The 23,018-nt window shown below is 33.2% G+C and overlaps 1 protein-coding gene and 1 non-coding gene across 3 annotated transcripts in view; one reads left to right on the forward strand and one right to left on the reverse strand.

Annotated features, from left to right (window-relative positions):
- The window catches only part of LOC118194606 (cilia- and flagella-associated protein 36), a 152,462-nt gene extending 135,966 nt beyond the window's left edge, over positions 1-16,496 (reverse strand). The window contains exons 1-2 of one of the 2 annotated variants that reach the window (XM_085816849.1): positions 16,284-16,496; positions 9,301-9,365 (exon numbers count right to left, since the gene is read on the reverse strand). In XM_085816849.1, the coding sequence (XP_085672975.1) occupies positions 9,301-9,365; positions 16,284-16,491 (273 nt within the window). In that variant the 5' untranslated portion in view covers positions 16,492-16,496. The remainder of the gene's footprint in view (positions 1-9,300; positions 9,366-16,283) is intronic. The other variant, XM_085816850.1, reaches the window with a different exon arrangement.
- Positions 8,343-8,416, forward strand: TRNAN-GUU (transfer RNA asparagine (anticodon GUU)). Its single transcript has one exon. It is a non-coding gene; the product is annotated as a tRNA-Asn (tRNA).
- Positions 16,497-23,018: the final 6,522 nt, after the last annotated feature.

A 23,018-nucleotide genomic window follows, 5' to 3' on the forward strand; every position in this document is an offset into this window, starting at 1 on the left:
ACAGTTGAAGAGACTTGTACAACTCTTATATCCATCAGAAGTTGTGAACGAACTATTGACTTAGTTCTAGCATTTAATCAGGATAAATTTTGAACTTATCGATCATTTAATAATTTCTTTGTTTAACTGATTAATTTGTCTTATTTTATATTTTAGTAGATATTTAATAAGAACTTTTTTTGAAATTTGTTATAGAAAATAATTGTATTTTCATTTATTTAGATTTAGTTGTTATTCTCGTTAGATTTAGTTGCTTAGTGTGAATTCTACGAGTTCAGGTGAGGAGTGTAAGGAAATGTGATGTCATACATCGATCACAGCGCTTAACTTGAAGGAAAGGAATGTCAGAACAATTTTAGACACTAGACAGAAATGGCATACTGAGCCATATCCTTTGATTTATAGGCATCATGTATGTAGATCATTCGATAATTAACCTATGTTCCGTCTTTTCGGTAGATAGGTGGCGCTCTTGATGCGCGCCGATGAAAAATATTCCACTTGACGCTTGAACATGAAGAATGACGCATGTCATACTTTTTTATGCTTGATTATGTTTCATGGCCGCTATAGGCGGAAGTAATATACTATATCATTAACTTGATCGTTAATAAATGTTATTTCTATGTTCTGTGAAATCTTGAAGTTTTGATTTGAAATTCTAATGCTCTCCCAACCTGTTTCCTGAAAAACCTTAGAAATTATGACTCATGAAGAGACACCATACATTTTTTGGTGTCTGAAACCCGCGAAAAGGGGAATTACCTTTTGAAAGGTAAGAATTTTGATTTATTTGTTCTTGGTATCGATCTTTGAAAATGAAACATAATGGATGATTTAGCAAAAGAGAAAAAGAAACGTGCTATTGTACGTAGTAAAGTTACTACACTTCTAAGTAAACTTGAAAAATTATTATCGGAAGAATTAAGTAAAGAACATCTAGAAGATCTAAATTCATCATATGAATTGTTAATTGAATACCATGAGAAACTTAAAAGTCTTGACTCAAAGATCGATGCTAATTGATGAAAAAGAATATGATAACGAACTACTTGTATGTGAAGAGTATGATGAAAAAATTACAACGTTTAAAGCTAAGATTGTTAGTAAAGTAAAGAAAATTAACAGTAATGAAGTTGTTGAAAGAAGTATAATTACAACTAGTAATGGTATTAGTAGTACTCTGAATGGTAATAATGTTGTTACAAGTAGTGCTTCAGTAAAGTTACCTAAATTAAATATTGAAAAATTTGCTGGTGATCCCAGTAAATGGCTCGAATTCTTTAATTCGTATGATAATGCTATTCATTCTAATCCAAGTTTATCTAAAATAGATAAGTTTACATATTTGAAAAGTTTATTATCTGGTTCAGCATATAATTGTGTTTCTGGTTATGCTTTATCTGAAGAAAATTATGATCTATGCATTAAAAGCTTAGAAGAGAGGTTTGGTCGTAAAGATGTTATTATATCAAAATTCATGCAGATGTTGTTACAGTTAGAACCAGTTAAAAGTTCTTCAAATGTTTTTGAGTTAAGAAAGCTCTATGATCAGTTACAAATCTGCGTTAGAAATTTAAGTAGTTTAGATGTTACTAGCGGTTCATACGGACAATTATTGAATCCAATAATTCTTAAATTGTTACCTGAAGACTTAGCTCTTGAATTTCATAGAAAAAGAACATCTAACCAAAATATAGAAGTAAGTGAATTAATAGAGTTCATTAAAATCGAAACTGAATGCCGAGAAGCAAGTATTTTGATTAATAGCTCAAAAGGTAATAAATACACAGGGGTTAATCCTAAACAAGGGTTCAAAAATTATAAAGTCAAGTCACAAGCTTCTGCTTTTAACATATCGGTAAAAATGTTTTGCATATTCTGCAAATGAAACGAACATACATCTGCCGGATGTTTGAAATTTTCCGACGAACAAAAACGAAACAAATGAAAACGGGAAGATCGCTGTTACAAATGCTTTCTAAAATCCCATTTGTCATCGAATTGTCGGTCAAAAATACAACCATGCGAAAATTGTAACGAGAAAAATCATAATAAACTTTTCTGCCGTTTGAAATCGGAAGAAATGGAAGATGTTAAATCCGCAGATACGCAAAATAAAACTTTAGTATCTACTTCTCACTGTAACACTCTAAAACCTGAAAATAGTGTGCTTTTACAGGCATGTTCTGTTATTGCTCAAAGCAAAAATAAATCGAGAATCGTAAGATTATTAATTGATTCAGGTAGTGAACGAAACTTCATCACCCACAAGTTAGCGCGCGATTTGGAATTGCAAGTCATTAGAAAAGAATCTCTAACAATTTATTCGTTTGGAAATCAGTGCGGTAACTCGCAAGAATTTGATGTATATAGTCTAAAAATAAAAAATAAAAACGATGATCGCTGCCTTGTTGTAGAAGCTATCGGGATAGAATTAATATCATCAATAGAATTCCAGGCACCATCAACATGTCAAAACATTAAAGAATTTATGACTAAAAAGGGTTTGGAACTTTCGGATACAAGTCCCGTTAATGAGAACATAAATATTCTGCTTGGCGCGGAGCATTTCTGGATATACAAACAGGAAGTAATTCCATGATAAATGATGGTTTGTTTATAGCACCGACGATATTTGGATACACAGTGATGGGTAAAGTAAAAAATAATAATACTCGAATTAATGCTTTGTTTTTATCTACCGTTGAAGGAAACACATTTGATTTGCAGTCATTTTGGAAATTGGATTCGATAGGAATTGAAAATGAAAACAAAACATTTTCGGAAACTATTTGGATACTATTAAGCATTTTAACGACAGTTTAAAATTTAATAACGGCAAGTACGAAACAAAACTCTTTTGGAAGGACAATAAATCACAACTCGCTGATAATTTTTTCGTTGCTAAACAACGATTTCTAGGACTAAAGCATAAATTAAAGGGAAATGATTTCCTATATAATGAATATGATAATATAATTAGAGAACAAGTTGAAAGGGGGATTGTTGAACAATGTAAGTTTGTTGAAAATGAACCTAACTGTTATTATATACGTGAAGGAAAAGTAACAACAAGAATAAGAATAGTTTATGATGCCTCCTATAAGTCTGAAGGAGCTAAATCGTTAAATGAATGTTTGATATCAGGCCCTAATTTAAATCCTAACTTGTTGGATATAATTTTAAAATTTCGCGTACATAAAGTTGCATTTTGTGCAGACATAGAGAAGGCTTTTCACCAAATTCAAATTGATAGTGAAGATAGAAATTTTTTAAGGTTCTTGTGGTTTGATCATTCTTACGACGATAGTGACAATAGTTTAGGCTTTAAGGTTTTCCGAATGTACCGAGTGCCGTTTGGAATGACAACAAGTCCGTTTATTTTGTCCGCCACTATCAAACATCATATTAAGGGTTATGAAAAGAAATATATCAAAGCTGTTGACATGTTAAATAAGTCCTTATATGTTGATGACCTTATCCATGGAGCAGACTCCGTTGAAGAAGTTTTCTCATTATCAACTGATGCAGTTAAAATTCTTCAAGACTCTGGTATGAACTTAAGAAAATTTGAATCAAATTCCGTATCTTTAAAAAATTATTGGCAAGATATTGGTTTAGTTAATAAGGAAGATAATTTGGATAAGAAAACGTTAAAGGTGCTGGGAATAATTTGGGATTTGGATGAGGACACATTGAAATTAGATGTACAAGAACTTTTACAACCAGTTGACTGGAAACACGTTACGAAGCGAAAGGTATTACAGATTGTGGCAAAAATTTATGACCCAGTTGGCTTCATTGCACCTTTTGTTATCAGAATTAAATTCTTATTACAAGAGTTATGGGAATTGGGTATTGATTGGGACACAGTTTTGCCCAGCTATTTGAGTGAAAAATTTAAAACTTGGTACTTTGAAATCGAAGTTATTCTCAACTTGTGTATTCCTAGAAAATACATATTAAATGATGAATGTGTAAATTTCGATGAAATAGAGCTTTTTGTCTTTTGTGACGCCAGCCTCAAGGGATATGGAGCTGTTGCATATTTTCGTGTTCTGATTCTTGCTGTACGTCTTTTGTTCTTTCAAAGAGCCGTGTATCCCCACTTAAAAAATTAACCTTGCTTCGTTTAGAACTTATGGGAGCCATTATTGCCGCAAGAATAGTTAAATATTTAAGTAAATTATTTAATATTCAAGAAGATAATGTATTTTGTTTTAGTGACTCTAAAATTGTTCTTCACTGGATCAGGGGTACCGCTGATAAATGAAAACCCTTTGTTGCTAATCGTGTACGTGAAATACAAGATGTTGTATCACCTTCGCAATGGAAATACTGTAAGGGAAATGACAATCCGGCTGACATAGTTTCACGTGGATTAAGAGCTTCTGATCTAGTGGGAAATAAACTTTGGTTCAATGGACCAGTGTGGTTAAAAGAGAAAATTTTACCTTCATCATCTTTTGATCCTTTGATCGAGCCTATGGTGGAAGAGGTACAGGTAGAACAGCGTCAAACTACTGTATGTTCTGTTATTAGCCAAGAGGCTGAATTTGAATTGACATCCAGGTTTTCATCCTGGAAAAAAATTGAAACGCGTAACTGCATGGTGTTTAAGATTCTGCCACAATATTAAACCTACATCTTTAAAACTCAAGGGTTTTTTTAACAGTTCAAGAACTGGATAAGGCAAGCAATTTGATTTTTAAAATCATGCAAAATTCCGAATTTAGAGAAGAAATTAGACTTTTGAAAGCAGGGAATAAATTGAATCTCAGCAGTAAAATCCTGAAATTAAATCCTTTTCTTGATAGAGAAGAAATCTTTAGAGTCGGTGGTAGACTCTGTAACTCGAATCTTTCAGAAAACACAAAGTATCCAATCATTCTTCCCAAAAGTCACCAAGTTACTGAATTGATAGTCAAACACTTTCACGAAGTGAACCTTCACGGAGGAGCCACATTAACATTATCTGCTCTGCGACAGAAATATTGGATCGCTAATGGCCGAGAAATTGTAAGAAAAATAATTTGGAAATGTATAAAATGTTTTAAAAATCGAACAAGCACATCCAGTCAGATAATGGGCGACCTACCTGCTTCTCGCGTACTGCCGTATAGAATTCTCGAATTTTTCAGGCCCCTTTTTAATTAAAGCTAGGAAAGGAAGAGGGGGAACGAGATATAAATGTTATGTTTGCCTTTATATATGCTTCACCACAAAGGCCATTCACCTAGAAGTAGTCAGCTATCTAACAACTGAAGCATTCCTAGCATCTCTGAAAAGATTTGTGTCGCGCAGAGGAAAACCCAAAAAAATATTTTCAGATAGAGGAACCAACTTTGTTGGGGCTGATCGAGAATTAAGAAGATACATAGCTACACTTTCCTCTGACGAAGCATTTCAAAACTATCTGAGCGGTGAAAATATTCAATGGATCTTCAATCCTCCTGCTGCCCCTCACTTTGGAGGCCTTTGGGAGGCTGTAGTGAAACAAATGAAGATTCACTTAAAGCGAACTATTGGGACCCAGGTTCTGACATACGAAGAATTTCACACCTTAATTACACAAATCGAGGCGTGTTTGAATTCCAGGCCAATAGTTTCCATCTCATCTGACCCTGAAGATTTTAATCCTTTAACACCTGGACATTTTCTAATTGGGACTACATTAACAGCAATTCCTGAACCTGATCTTACAAATAATAAGCTAACCCCTGCTGAAAGTTGGAAATTGACACAGCAAATTTTCCAGAGCTTTTGGAAACGTTGGTCTAGAGATTATCTTTCACAATCACAAGGGCGTACCAAATGGTTGAGGGGTAAACCAAATTTAGCCCTCAATGATTTAGTCTTGATAAAGGACGAAAATTTGCCTCCATTAAAGTGGCGACTTGGACGAGTAATTGAACTATATCCTGGTGCTGATGGAAAAGTTCGTGTTGTGAAACTAAAAACTTTATTGGGCGAAATGAAGCGTCCTATACATAAACTTTCCCGCTTACCATTGAATGAATAAGACTCTTAAAAAAATTAATTGCATATTCATAATTTGTGTCTTTACTTTTATTAATTCAATTATGTTTCAGATTCAGAGAATGGACCACAATTGTGGATTATGGTAATTTAGCAGTTTCATTATTTTGTTTTCTTTCTAGAGATTGTAAGTATGTTTTATTTGTAAAATTTTGTGCTAAATTTAATGTTGTTATTCAATTTAAATTTGTCATTATGCATTTTTATTTTATATGATATACTGTTGAATGTATGGGAAACTTGTTTAAATCTAAAATTGAAGATCTTTATAACAATGTTGTAATGAACCAATGTTCATCGGGGCGGAGTATGTTCCGTCTTTTCGGTAGATAGGTGGCGCTCTTGATGCGCGCCGATGAAAAATATTCCACTTGACGCTTAAACATGAAGAATGATGCATGTCATACTTTTTTTATGCTTGATTATGTTTCATGGCCGCTATAGGCGGAAGTAATATACTATATCATTAACGTGATCGTTAATAAATGTTATTTCTATGTTCTGTGTAATCTTGAAGTTTTGATTTGAAATTCTAATGCTCTCCCAACCTGTTTCCTGAAAAACCTTAGAAATTATGACTCATGAAGAGACACCATACAACCTATATACAGGGTGATTCTACATTGTTTTTACAAATTAAGAGGGGTGATAGTACTCATCCAGATGAGCAATAATAACCATAAAACATAGGATCGCATTCCACTGTGAGAGGCAAAAAAGAGGATTATTAGAATTCCAACCTGAACTTACAACAAACAGTGTTGGGAGTGCGAATGAACGAGACCAAAAGTTGCGCAGTCAGTTTACTAAAAAACTCACAGAAAGTGAACAAAACGGATAAAACCGAAAACTTGGCGTTCGAGTGTTAAATCAAGCTCAGACTTTGATGGCAAATACTCAAATGCACATCTTTGGTTCGCAAGGTCTCAACCTCAAAAACGATTGCAACAAGTTAATTATCTAATCAAGGGCTGAATATTATCAACTAACTCCAACTCAAGGTAGGTTTGATAGTACCAAGGTAGCAGTTTTTTCTCCTTCGCTATATTCTATTCTATCCTCCTGGACTTACTGTGCTGCGCTCATTCTACTTGAAGCGCCTTTCCATGGGACACTTCTATGGGACACACTTCTGACAGCCGGAACACAGCATGAACTTTTCATTCTAATCTCGGCATACAGCAGAAATTGGAGTTAGTTGATAATATTCAGTCCTTGATTAGATAATTTGCTTGTTGCAATCGTTTGCAAGGATGAGACCTTGCGAACCAAAGATGTGCATCTGAGTGTTTGCCATCAAAGTCTGAGCTCGAATTAACACTCGAACGCCAAGTTTTCGGTTTTATCCGTTTTATGCATTCTCTGTGAGTTTTTCAATAACTGATTGCGCAACTTTTGGTCTTTTTCATTCGCTCTCCCAACACTGTTGTAAGTTCAGGTTGGAATTCTAATATTCTTCTTTTCTTCCTATCAGAGTAGAATGCGACCCTATGTTTATGGTAATCATTGCTCATCTGGATGAGTATTTTCACCCCTCTTAATTTGTAAGAACAATTTAGAATCACCTTGTATAATGTATTAATAAATATTTTTTCTTAATCAAATTTTCAATTAAATATTCATGTACAAATTTTGCTTACATGTAGAATTTAGAATAATTATGATTTGAAATAGAACAAATTACTTCATTTTTGAATTGTTTTTTGCTTTATTGGCAATAATGCAATGTATGCTATTAATAAAAAATATTTTAATTCAATACAAATACTAAAAATGAAAATGTTCCTACAAAGATTTTTCAAATATTATCCAATTAGAGAAAGTATATTACATAATATCATGCAGAGAGTTCATATAGATCGTAAATTAGTTTTTAAAATTCACACATTTTTACTCCTTGCGTATTTTAATTTATTCAACATTCAAAACTCTGTTTTAACATCTTTTATTGTAATATCTTAATGTATTTTGACTAAAGAAAAGTTTAAAGATAAAGTTGCAGGCTAACTTAGCGGCTCAGCTGTAAGGTATTTCTCCCACTTTGCTAGCGTCCTTCGTGGTGTAGTGGTTCTGCACACTGGGCCGGTATTCCAGAGGTCCGTGGTTCGATTCCCGACGAAGGCGGTTGTTAATTTTTCATCTAGCTTCCAAAAATCCTAATGTCTCTACAGTAGCGCCCGAACTAAAAGGGATGTGGATGATGATTCTCCACACCCAGGATTTAGAGACTAGGTCCCCTAAAACCCTAGTCACCCTTTAAAAAGGGGAGTATGTAAGGTATTTCTCCCACTTTGCTAGCGTCCTTCGTGGTGTAGTGGTTCTGCACACTGGGCTGTTATTCCAGAGGTCCGTGGTTCGATTCCCGGCGAAGGCGGTTGTTAATTTTTCATCTCTCCAGCTTCCAAAATCCTAATGTCTCTACGACCATAGTTAGACTAACGACGGAAAGAAAAGTGTAAAAATTAGTTCTCCTGAAATCTTAGTTTCCGTTTATTTTTATCACAGAGAAGCCAACGAGGACTTTTTACCTAAAGGGAACGATTCCTACGCGGAAGTCATTTTAAGGAACATTCGTTCAAATATATATCACGCAAATCCATGAAAACTTTCATGCAAAAAACAGGGATTTAAACCGGGTTTGAATTACAGATATTTAATATCTTTACCGCTTGGCAACTAATAAGCGCTGAAGTGTTGAACTCAATAAATAAAACGACATCTTGACTGCTTCTCCAAAGAAGCTTTTATCGATCAAAAACTGGCATTATCTCGCTGTAGCTGTTAGACTTATAAGACTATTACAAAAAAAAAAAAAAAAAAAAAAAAAAAAAAAATTAAAAAAAAAAAATAAATAAATAAAAATTTAAAAAAAAATCTTAAAAATGCATGGAAGAGATTACTTCACAATTTCTGTAAATTTTGATCGGAGTTTGTTTATTCTAGTTTTTCCATGAATATTTTTGTTATGAATTAAAATCTTGCATGGATTAATTATAAATTGAAAGAAACAAATTTATCTAACAATCAGAGAGTTTGTTAAAATAGTAACAGATGCACTTGTGTATTTTTTGGAATTTCAGATAAATATTTAAAAAATTCTTGTCGAGAGAAAAATTGGCATAAATTAAAATTTAATCTCTATTGACCGAATTGCAGTTACCTTGGATAAACGAAGTTCTGCTGTACCTGAAATTAAGCTTAGTATTTTAATAAATCAGAAAAAATGAATTTACTAAGTTTTCATATTAAATTACTTACTAAATTTTTATATTCTTCGTGCAGTTTTTTGTATTCTTCTTCATTTCCTTCCACTGGATCGAAAACTGAAACGAGCAGTTTAAATGGTACAATTGTTACAAAACGAAATAATTACTGAAACAACTTGCATAAAAAGTGAGAATAATTACTGGAATAAGTGAGAAGATTCAAAGTAATCAGTTTTATATAAAATTTTATGCATAAAAGTTAAAAAGCATAACAATAGTTACTATATTTCATCGCGTACTCCCTTTCTTTTTGGACAATTTTTAACGTCCGAAAATCGGGAGAAAACATCATGGGAAAATGTTATTCCCGGACGACACGTTAACAGTGAGAACGTAACAAATGGAAGTCACTGATAAACTACAGGAAACTTTCATAATAAAAAAGAAGAAACCTACAATCCAATAAAAATACATAGTATTATTAACTACAGGGATGGGCAAACGTTTTCGGCCACGGGCCAAGAATCGAAAAAAAAAAAAAAAAAAAAGTTTGGCGAACCAAGATAAATTTTGCTGAAATTTTAAAAACAATATAAAAGTATTATAATTTAAATATGTTAATGAGGTGAATGAAATTGCGATTTCATTTTTGAAAGTTCCTTATTTTGAGGTTTGAAACGAGATGTACTGCTTCTAAGGAACAAGGCTAAATGCTCATCTGTCAATCTACTTCTGAAATAATTCTTTCTAAGGTTCATAGTTGAAAACACTTGTTCACATATATAAGATGAAGCAAATATAGCACTGATTTTTTAGGCGTGAAATATTAAATTTGGAAAACTTTCTTTCGATAATGATTTAAAAAAATTTTGGGATATTGAGAAACAACTGCTTGAAATGATTGATAGATTGCAACTCAGTTAATTCAAGCTGCAAATCTGACCTCACTGCTTCACAATTTACGCTGAAAGGCACGATAAAAATATCCAATTCATTTTAAAATTTGCTCTGAAATCTTGAAATCTGCGTTTGAACTCAAAAATGCAGTTTTTTCAAGCCATCTTCATAATTCTTAAGCTTCTCTTCATTTACTTAGGGTACTGAATTTAACCTCAGGAAATGAGACAAGTTTTAAACAGATTAAGTTTTAGTTTAAAAGATTTGAGATTGGGCCCAGATATCGTCGATAAAATGGTTTTTCCCTTGCATCTTGACATTCAAGTTGCTTATATGACAAAGAAGATCTGTAAAAAATGCAAAGTCCGAAAGCCATTCTGTACCTTCTAACATTTCGCACTCCGCAGAACACTGTTTAAACTCGCTCGAAAACACACCCTGCATTAAGTCACCTTACTTTCATGTAATACAGTACATCGGAGTATTCAGATTGCACGGACTGAAGAAAATCTCGAAATTGCCTGTGAGTAAGCCCACGAGATCGAATAGTATTTACAAGCTTCACGACCGCATCAAGCACGGGCTTCATATTCAGTTGCACATTTACACAGAGCATTTTTATGTTTAACACAGTGTAGAAAAACAAAATTGTTCCCGAGAAAGCTTTGATTAAAGAGTCCAAGAAATCCAGATTTTTTTCCCTGTCATATTTTGTGCTTCATCGGTCGTAATATTACATATATTTGTTACAGGAACTTTCAAAGTTAAAAGTTCTTCCTGAAATTCACGAAAAATATCACATCCCGTTGTAGTTCCCTTTAAAGAACGCATGCATACTAGTTCCTCGATAATTTCAAAGTTCTCATAATACTAATTGAGCAGTATCATTTATTATCAGTGCCTTCATCCGTAGCTATACAGCAAAATTTCAACTGGCCAATCTCTGACTCTAATTGTCATGTCAAATTTTTATCGATGTCTTCGATTCTAGAAGTCACCGTTTTTCGAGATAAGCTTACAGTCTCAAAATTATTTTTCTTGTCTAGACATAAAACATCACAAACTTGGAGCATGTATGGTTTAACGAAATCCCCATCACTGAGAGCTTTATTATTTTTACAATGTAACTTGCATATGTAGCTGCCTCTTGGATACTGTTTACCTTCTTGAAAAAATTTTTTCAGCCTGATAGTTTTTTACAAAGACCTTCTGCATTTGTTTTCTTTCATATTCGGACATTGCTTCTTAATTGGAATTCTTATACATAGATTTGAAATGATGGGAAATGTTATATTCTTTGAAGACTGCTTCAGCTTCATTGCAAATGAGACACACTGGTTTATCTTTTACAACGGTAAAAAATATTTCCAGGTCCATTCATCAGTAAAAGTACGGCACTCTGAATCAACTTTATGTTTTTTAATAGCCATTTTGGTCTGTGCTTGCTATTTCCGTCAATTTATGTTTTGTAGAACAAAAACAGAGAAAGTAAAAAGGTCATCAGTCCTTTGAAAAAAAGGAAGAAAACAATAAAATTAAACAAAGTAGAAATGGAGATGGATGTATAATATATAAATATATATTTCCTTAAATTTGCCTCAGGCCGACAAAATTAAAATTATATCCGTGGGCCGGATAGGACTTTCCGGCGGGCCATAGTTTGCCCATCCCTGTATTAACATTACAATGTACAATTTTTATTCCTTGTATCTTGAAACTCGCCCTTTCTTACTGTTGTGTCTGCTACTCTTTAGACCTCAAATCATCCATCTATAATTATAAAAGGTGAACATGTAGCTGACTTAGCGAAATCGTAAATTTCAGTTCAGTTCTTATCAGTTCATGTTTGCTTTGCTGTGATTGGTCTTTTCTTGAATTAGCCCAGCATAAAGTTCAACATTTAGAAGAGAAAATTTTCGCGTAACCTTTGCAGGTAGTTTTCGAGGGTAGTCTTTGGTAGTAAGATGAAAATAATCACTACTTGGACGAATCCATTTTAAAATTTAGGAGAGCTCATTCTTTGAACTCTTTGGAGAAGGAGAAAATTATGCTAATATTTTTAAATTTTCAGAACCTGAAGCTAAAAGGCTATGGAAAAAAGTAGAGGAATTACGGTATGTAAAGTAGACAGCACTACACTATGTCTAACAGACTTTCAATACACAGTGCACTAAAAAATTGCTAAAGGCTGTCATCACTGCAAAATCATCAAAGCATGAGGCACTGCATCCTTGGTTAACGAAACACATTCTAAAGATCTTTAGAATGTGTTTCCGAATAGTTAAAACCTGAGTGGACCAAATCTGGTAAATATGTAGGTTTAAGGAAAACGTCGTGTAATTAAACATTTTCTCCCTCGTTTCCAACAGACATATCTTGTAGGAATATAAGACTCGTTTCTATTGATGAGTAGTGCTTGTTTTTTGTTATTTCTGGTGACATTGTTTCATCATGTCACAGTGCGCTGAGTTGATTCAAATGCTTCCTTCAACACGTAGATTGAAATCCATTCACTTTATAGAGAAGTTTGATAAGTACTATTACTATGTTTCCTATTTAGCATTTCCTATTGCAATGGATCCTTTGTAACAAGTTCATCAAATCAGCCTTGCCAAACTGCCTGCCAAATTGATAACTGCCAAACTACCTGATATCTTTTTTTAGTCTATTCTCGGCAATAATATCTTTTATCATTGTTGCATTGAAAGCATTTATATGTTGTATCTGGGATCACACTTTCCTTTGGAGGTCTTTGCTTTCTCCTGTTCTGTCCACTCAGTAATCTTTCACCCTAAATTTTTATCAACTTCTTAATGAACTGAAGAAGAAATAAGAAAAGACAGAAAAAGGTAACGTACTAACGGATGTTAATAGATATAACTTAAAAGTGTTATCACATTTTTCACTTTGTTGCGTCTTCATTTTTGATAGCTGTAAACAGTATAGGCCATTAACATAAACACATTTCTACCTAGTATCTGATTCATCTGTATTATTATCATACAATTAAAAGAAAAAAATAAACTCGACGAACAAGCACATAGAAATTTTGTTAAGATTTAAATTTTTTATTCATTCTTATGAAACCTTTACGGTTTTTATCTTTCTTCAGTCTTTTCTCGGATTTTAAACTATAATGAACTTAAACGAACTTTTCAATGATGGTGAAGTAGGCGGAATTTTGCTTTCTGTAGCTGTGGTAATTAAAAACCCCAGCGCAATTAAATAGAAATTAAATAGCATTGCGAATCTAAAGTAATATTCAAAAGGAATACTATTGTGATCATATTGTAAAAATATTTGCAATAAATTATACCAAATTTTAGAAACACGCATAACAAGTAATTAGAGATCTTAATGGAAAAGTTGTTATGACTAGAACACATGTTAGTCTAATGTCTTTGCAGGGGAGTGGCTTGAAAATATCGATTTGAAAGTCCTCCAAAGAGGTTCGAAGAAGTTAAAGAAGGATGCGAAACTTTCTTATTTTATCAAAATAGATTGGGAGGTGGGAAACGTCGTAGTACCTTCACTGATGCTTAAAGTATATGAGTGATGGCAGGCGCATATGCACCAACTCATGCTTATTCATGAGGCTTGCCCTATGGCTAATGCATAATCTGGTATAAGTAAAAACAACACAATATCAACTATGTAGGTAATAGTTTCCCCCCAAAACGTCTACAGACGTGTACTAGCGACATGTTTTCATATATGAATACACATATGCATCTGTAACATCTCGCTTCATCATATGACTTCACAGTGAATCACTATCTATCTCACTTTACAATGAACCCATCAGTTCATGTACAATGAATTCTTTCATGACGGCCATCATTAAAAATGCCCAGCATTTTGGCAAATAAAGATTGGTATTCAATGTTGCTTTTCTTATGACAACTACGCCCACAGAAGAGCAGAATCTTCTAGAACCATGGCTGTTCTCTTGGAAAAGGTTCACTATATTAAAATCATAACATGTTTTATATTGGCCCATTGAAATCGAAAGAATCTGCAAAAATTCTTCATTTTATGGAAATGGATTTAGATGACACTTTAGATTTTTCAATGCTATAATTTGAAGAAGCTGAATATTAGCCAAGCGAGTTACTGTAAAACTTCTGAGGACGACAGACTATTGTAAACGATCACTTCTGACAATCCCCAGGATCTTTAGGAAAACAGATAAAGCGAGTTACTGAACATCACTGATAATCGTGTTTTTTAAGGTGACCACTAACACAAGACCAAAATCCGTTTTTGAGTCCTGGATTTAGATTTCAGTATATTTTGCAATCCAGTTTAATTAAACAAATAGACATAATTATTCTTGCTTTGAAAAACCCTTCCACCTTTAAGTCATATATAAACATTTAACAATATTTGTTCCAGTTATTTTTTTGACGCTTGCCTCCCAACAAGTGCTCAAACTATTGAGATTGTGAATAGAAGAGTTCATATGCAAACTGGCAGAGACATTTTGAAATCGCATTCAAGAAATAAATCTTGGATTTTTTCGAGAACTTCAATCTTCCGGGACAGGCCTTTGACTGGTTTGTAAGTTAAATAGTTAGGCTACGAAATGCTCCCCCTCCCCAAATAAAGGAGGGTATCTGCAGAGTCAACATATTATACACATTAAACCACCATTCGATCCTGAAGACACTCTTCAGGATGTCTTCAGGATCGAATCGTGGTTTTTGAACTTTTCTTTCCCTAACACCAGCATGTAGAAAGACTATCGGTGTGAGTTTGATTATATATTAGAATGTAACTTCTTTTACTGCACACTTGCTGAACAGAAAATTCTTGCAGCTTCTCAAATGATTCGTTAAAGGAACTGTAGATGTCTGAAATTGTGAACTTAAAACAGAATTATGCAAAGAAAATAATTGTTTTTAGTATTTTAAGAAAGTAGTGCACTTTCGATTGATTGAAATGCAATCATTTTAATGTTATTTGTAACGTTAAACATTCCTAGATTATGAAGTTTTTAGCACAAAATAATGTCTATTAAAAAAAAAAAAAAAAAAAAAAAAAAAAGAGCGAGATATGTACTGTTTGCAAATAGTTTTTATAGTTCTTATTGTTGTTATTATTATTTGTTACTTGTATGCTTCAGATTAACGTAGTCTCTTGTCTACATCATTTGGACAGTCTGAAAAATGTATATTTATGAAATAAAGAAATTTTGTAGGATTTAGCAAACTCCTGCCTCAAAAAGATTTCTAATTCAACTAATTTTAATTAAATACACTAAAAATTATTTTATAATGTGAGTGAGAATCTATAATTCATTTTACGGTTCGAAAATCTCTGATTAAAGCTTACCATGGTCGTGGACAGAAGAACAGACAAGAGGACAGAAGAACAGAAAAAGAACTACAGCTAAATATACTCAATGGCATTCTCAACATTATAATTTATTGTGAGCGGGAGATTTATTCAGAAAAATGTACAAGTCGATACGGATAAATCAGCAGACGGTGTGAAATCATGCTGGCAATGTATTAAAATACCATTTTGGAAATTATTTTACTTGAATTTCATATTTTAGTGAAAGAAGAAGTAATAATTTTACATTCTTTATTACTTATTTATTTATTAGAAATCGTGCACTTACTATTCTAAAACTTACTATTCTGAAATAGAATTCATTCAATTAATTCATTTTACCATACTGCAAAGCAATGCATCATACTCGTATAAATGACACTTTGTAAGAGTAGGGAATTTCACTTTCCCGTGCAGCTTGCGGCATCAGAGAAAAACGATTCTACTTGTTGCTTCTTGATGCAAATGAAAGCGTCAGTGAAATGATATCCTTTCCCTCCCCTTAAATGTTAGGCAAGTTCACGTATAGTAACTGTTCGTTCTGCTGTTAGATAGAAATATCTACGTTGCACATTATGCTCGTTAAATGTCACGCCATGTAACGTAATTGAATAATATGATTTTCATGTAAAGTGGCAAATTCAAAAAAATAGTATCGATATGTGTTAAATATATATCGATATGCCTTTAACATATTGTTTGTAGCACTTTCAATGCCTTCGGTTTCAATAAACTTGCATAAAAAGTTAATTATATTCTGAAATAAATTTTCAAACGAAAACAAGAGAATGAGTCACTTACCAACAGATTTCTTTTCGATAAACGTCAGCACAGCTGCTTCCCATACAGGTCCTTTAAGAAATCCAACTAAGGATTCGAAAACCCACGAGAAAGTTTCTTCTTCAGCCATATCGGCAGTCAATTTTCGTGGTAATCTGGTTTTTGGTGGTGAACAGTCCCGTCCCGTCAACAAACTATGGCTCGTTCCCATGGTTACTCGATAAAACATGGCACGCGCCACTACCCTACGGTCCGCTTCGGCGGTTGCTGGACGAAAAACCGATCGTGCATTCGATCAAGGTAGCAGGTGCGAGGCATCATAGTCAAATAATAAGGGTTGTAAATAATTCTGCGGATGTTCCTGTTGTTTTACATTCGTTAAAAAGTCCGTAGTTTAGTTAACTATAGGCTCCAGCGACGAAAATAAACATTCGCAAAACAATTCAGAAACTTCTGCAGAACTTTTTAAATTTGTAATTCAGACAAAGGGAGAAATCTGCTGTTATTTAGGCGAAATTTTTTTTAAGTTTCAAATAATAATTGGAAATTTTCGAACACTAGTTTTAGCAATTGGAAAAATTTATTTTATTTTTAAAACATCTTTAATTTAGAAATATATTATTTTTTATACAAACTACAGCCTCTTTACGCTTACGCAAATTAAGAATATTTTTTTGCAAAATTTAGCAGCATAAAGTAACAAGCAGATTGTAAATACTGATTATTAAAAATGGGCAGGATGATTATAAAATTATTTTCTGGCGACTTTAACTATAGCTAAGTGTACATTTACGCATTCACTTTAAAAAACTGAATAAGAATTAACTCAAATTATAAAATTAGCATTACCTCTGAATTTAAAATATAACAAAAAATTAAGTTAATAATAAAAAATTGAGTTCCTACCAACTGCTTCATTTGTAAAGATTTTCCATATTAAAAGGGAGTACGCTACAAAGTCCGAGATCCGGAATGATTTAAAATTCGGACCCCAAAGCCACCAACAACTTTAAAAAAAAAAAAAAAAAAAAAAAAAAAAAAAATTTTTTTGGTATGCTTTACGCATACGCATTTGTTTCCCTCCCCCCTTTCGCGAATAATAAAACATCTGGAGAGTCCGATTCTTAATTTCACTTCGGCACTTCCTCGTGATTAAAGAAACCATCATTTTAGCATAAATTTGTGTGATCAATAATTTGGCTCCGTAGGAGCCTATCTGCTTGGCATACATCTCAAACCGAAACATTCTACATAGATAAATCCTTGATTTTACACCTTACTAATATTTTATATCCCTGACGCCCAGTCTGCCAAATCATTATTTATTATATTTTGCTTTCATCACCGCATGCTTATCAACACATGACAACTTGAGTGCCTAAACAATTTTTTTTGTGTGTTAGTAATAATAAATTTGTGTTGAATAATAAAGAGTATGGTAACTTTTTATGTTGACATTACGCTTGGCGACGATTACAGATTTAAGTTTAATGCGCTAAGAAATGCTGACGAGGAAACGTTTAACAAAAATCTCTTTCCATATGCTAAAAGTTTGTGATACTAAGGCCAAAAGATTAAATCGTATGACCGCACCGGGCGGCAGAATGTGGCGAAGACAAAGGGAGGTGCTTAGTAGCAGAATTTAGGACTCGCAGAAATTGCATCAGGCGGTAAGATATCTAGCGCAGGCCTTCAATAAGCCTTAAGTATATGTGGGAATTTATTTATTCAGAACTCAGATAAGTCTGATAAGCCTTTATTTATTCAGGACTCAGATAAGCATGTGCATAAGTATAATAAATAACTAAACTAATACAAGTCAGGCTTAATTGTCTCAGTGCGCAATAGAAGCAAGATACAATTTATCGGAACAACTTGTCTTTCATCGCCAATCTCATGACACATAGCCAAATATGTGTAGTGAACGACAGCTAAATTTTATGATGATAGCCGCGAATTTTGAAGATTTTCGGATATCATAAACCAAAGGTGAAATGAATCAATTAACGGATTCTGTCAAAAACTGTGGAGAAGCGGTAATAAATGAAGATGATATAAAAGAAGTTTTTCAGACAATGCTCCTCAATCATCAATCAATTAATGGATGGCGAAATCTGTAGTATGGTTTTAGATCCACAAAATGCCGCTACCGACATTGTACAAAGTGACAGAGAGGTTACTGAAAACGAAAAAATTTCGATTGACAGGTTAGTCTGGGTTCTTGTGACAGCAATCACAGGACTTCAACAATGTAACTAAACAAGAAATTAGTTTGTCTACAAAATTAAAGGGAAAGTATGAGCACAAAAAACGAAGCAGCTGAACAACTTACATTGAAAGAAATGTTTAATAAAGTAAACAAATAAATAGTAAGCTTTCTTTTTCTAAATTTTGATACCCTTTAGATCATAAATGCTTCATTATTTCATAAAGCGCAATTTCACATTTTTAATTTTATAATTTCGACACGCCGACTTACTAGATTTAAACTGATGATCTAATATCCGGGAAAGTCCTAAACCCGCAATCGCGGAAGTCCCGACGAGTCCGAATCTCGGACATGTACTGTAATTAGTATTCACGTTATGTGAGTAATATACTAGTAACGCTTAGCACGTATCATATGCTATTACCTCATTAGTCGTTTAACAGCGTTTCAAAAGTTAAATACTAAACTCTTTCCTATTCTCTTATCATTTTACTACACGATATGAACTAAAACTAGCAAATAAAATAAAATAAAATGTGCATAATTTTTTCCTATGGATTATTCTCACAACTGTGAATTGTTTTTTGTCCAAAAAGCAGTCTTCGTTATGTCAATAAATAATAAGCTTCGTAACTTGTGGTGAAAAGTGAAAAATAAATAAATAAAAAACTTTTGTTTGATAAGCATACACTTTCGGTTATGTTTATGAACGAAATACAAATGGTTACTATAATTCTATAAAACCTATAGGTTACGTATTGAATAACATTATGGTCGAAAAATTTGGGGTAAATTTGCTTATTTTTCTAATTTTCGTGATTTCCATTCTATCTTTGATATTAAAAATACATACATACATGTTAGATCAAAATGCTTTTTTAAAGATACGTGTTAATTTGAATTCTTGAAAAATTTTAATTCAGAATCATATTGGATTAAATAAATAGTGTTTGAATTCAAAGGCATTGAGGTTTAAAAAAAATTAAATTGCGACTTGAAAACTCCACAGTACTATCTAATCCCTTCAAATGCTTTCCATAAAATTTCGAAGAATAAAATGAAATTTAAAATTAAAAATATATATTAAAATTAAATAAATATAAATAAAAATTATAAAAATATTACGATTAAAAAGAAATTGCAATCTGGTATAGAGATTTCAGTTTAACACCTGAAACAATTTTTAGCCAAACAGTTACGATAAGCCTGGCACTTCAAGTATTAATCCTCCGGAAATTAATGATTGAGAAAATAAAACCTTATATTTAAAATGAATTATATAAAAAGACAAATGCAAATGGTAGAAGAAAAAATTGCTGTATTATTTCCTTGTACGTGAATGCCCCGTGGAAACCTATGCGTTTATTTCTTAGAGAAAAGACATGACTGTGCATTTATGCTATCAGATCACTTGCGTATGAAGTATTTCCCTTAAGGAGCAATACTTTCTATTTTATTGCGATACGAAATCTGGGAAGTGAAAACAATAAATATCTTAAAGAGATGTACATAAAGATTTTTTAATGGATACTATGCATTCCTATCAATTTCGTGTGCCAAATGGAAATTTTCTGTGATAAAAGTTTCTGTGACGTCATAGTAAAATAGTCTGAATAAACATATCGCTATTTTAGGTAATAGTACGAACATCAAAGAATTTAGAGCCCTTCTCAGTTCCTACACTCCACCCTTGCTGAAATGTCCCCATGAGCGATGCTGTGGATGAAGACTGAAGTTATCTTGGAAAAATTACGAGAGAATGTCGTCAAGATCTTCGGGAAGTCAGTTGTAAATAACAACAACAGTGAGTACTTTTTTGGCGCTATCTTATGAGATTATAATCCCCCCATTCGTAAACAGCTGTAATTCATGTATCATGAGGTAATTCGCTGCCTGAGCTAGGATCAACATACATAAAGAACATAATCGATGACTGTAAAACATGACTTTGGAGCTGTCCTGATCAGTATTGGCTAAATAGTGTGTTTCGATACTTCATCAAGTGTCGTCGTTATTCACTGCAAATCTACCAACCCCGTACGAACGTGAAGGAAGAAAATAACGTAGCAACTGGTGTCAGGAAGAGAAAAGCGTAAAAATATTATTGATCATTTCCTATATACATGATAGGAAGTCAATACAGTACAAACACTAAAACTCTGCGAGAATTAAAATCTCGCTGGAAGTTAACAAATTTAAAACTGCGCAAGAAATAAACTGTACAAGAGATTAACAAAATTAATACTACATAAGAACAAATCAACAAAGCATTAATTTGTATCCATTACGATAATGTCTTTAAATCAATTTAAACCAACTTCCCAAAGATAGTGTTACTGCCATTAGGTTGGGGGTACATAATAATGTGCCCTCTTCTATTGTGTTATGTGTTATGTGCCATATAAGATTTAGAATACGCTGATGTTTTTAAAAGGTTAAAGTTTCGGTTTTTGGGGGTTCTTTTTAGTTACATCATTTCTTTTCCAACAATAATTTTTCAGCAAAATATTTGAATTTACCCAAATATATTTTTTTGATTATGTCTTCAACATAATTCCTTTATAAACATACATCTAAATGATCAAACAGTTCTGTAAAAATTTAATTTATTAATACTGGTTTAACAAACTAAATATCTCTGGTTTTTTGCTTTTAAAAAGAAAGCTTTACATTGAAATCAAAATAACTGTTTGATTACATTCTAACAATAACTGACATTTATCAGATTTTCTGACAGATTTTTTTTTTTTTCTCAGTAACAGTTTTCGGTGGTTTGATTAGTAGTTTAATTATCTTCCTTCAGTCGTTAACAAATATATCCAGTTCTTTTAAAGATTAACTTTTCCTAAATGAAGCAAATTAAAAAGGGGGACTAACAGACTTCAAGAAGTAAAACTGTGAATTTTAAGTGATATACAATCGCAAACATTTCTATGAATATACAAATAACATAATGCAAAATTTTGACGAAAATTTCGCCAAATAAAAAACTTGTTGAAAGACACATAACGTTAATATCGTGTTAAATAGACTCGTCTTTTGGAATTCATTGAAATTCTAAGTTTAATCTACAGAAATAAAAATTTATTCATAAAAGGGCGATAATAAAAATAAAATCTTTATGCAATTTAGAATATGTTTTATGTCTTATGCTTGCCATAAAATTTTATTTTTTCATTTTGTGTGTACAGATCGTTTGTAGTGCGAGTTTCAGTTTTTTTGCCTTTCAGTTGAAATGATATTGTTCACGTTCGTACGGGGTTCGTAGATTTGGAGTGAATAACGATGACACTTGATGAAGTATCGAAACACACTTTATTTACCAATATTCTCAGCAGAGCTCCAAAATCCCTTTTACAGTCGTCGAACTGTTATAAACACGCTGACACGTTCAGCGACACAGCCTTCACACTGTCAGGCTATAACTGTGGAGACCGCTTCACTGCAAAGCACCAGAGTACAGCTTCCGACACTGTTTGGTCGTTCTCGGAACTCCACGTACTCTCGAGATTCTCCACGCGATGCACTTGACGATAGACAAGAGTATAGCTCTCGACTCAGCACGGTCTAAGGCAAAACTCGACGATGCACTAAAAGACTCTCTCGATGCATTCGACGACCAACTCGGCGCTAGACTTCGAGACACTCGCTCAGTGACTGATCTATCAGCTCGCTAGATGAGGCACACACTGACTGCGGACCAGTAGGGTTTATATAGCTTTCGGCTTGTGTTCGAGCACATTCTGGGCTAAACCGGTAAGAATTCGTTCCAGAAGGTTCTCCATCAATCTATGGCATATCGCCAATTTTGTCGCCAAACGGGCGATTTCTTGCCAAATGTGGCAACTTTGACTTCCCTTGTTATTTTATGGCAACCCTAAAACTGCTTTGCGGGGAAGTCATCTCACCGCGCCTTGACATTTCGTAACAGTGTTTTTCATTAATTCCTAGGGGCCCACCAGCGGCCGAGCGGTAAAGACGCTGAACACTGGTAGTTCGGTCCGAGGTTCGAATCCCGCGAACGGGCCGGCTGCATGGGCGCCTTCGTGGCCTTCCCCATGTGTAACGCGTATACGAGCCAGTTTCCCTTAGAAAGTCCTCCACGAAGGCATCCCTCCCTTTAGGCAGATAGCCCTCGTATGCTTTGCCATAATTAAATAATCCAATCGTAATCCATTAATTCCTAGAATAATTTCTTAATTTTTTTATTCTAAGTTTGGATTTTTAACTGATTCTTGAGCATCTTCAGTTAAAAATCCAAACTTAGAATAGACATTTTAAAATACTTACTATTCAAGCCTCTTTGCAGTCTTGAATTTAAAAAATTTAGTGTTTGGTTTTATGTTTTCGCGATAAAATTCTTTTATCTATTTTCCCCGAAATATATGTATGAAAAATATACGTCATGAAGAAAATGAAATGCTGTCCAAAGTATTTACTATTCTTTCATCCTAGTTTTTTGTAGTATCATCTTTGAATATCAGAAATTTTTTTACTTGCTGTTTATTTGTTCATTAATTTTGAGACATTTATCATTGTTTATTATT

Source organism: Stegodyphus dumicola, chromosome 5 (genome assembly GCF_044657685.1).
Source record: "Stegodyphus dumicola isolate Sdum_Otavi_A_Nest chromosome 5, ASM4465768v1".
NCBI lineage: Eukaryota > Metazoa > Arthropoda > Arachnida > Araneae > Eresidae > Stegodyphus > Stegodyphus dumicola.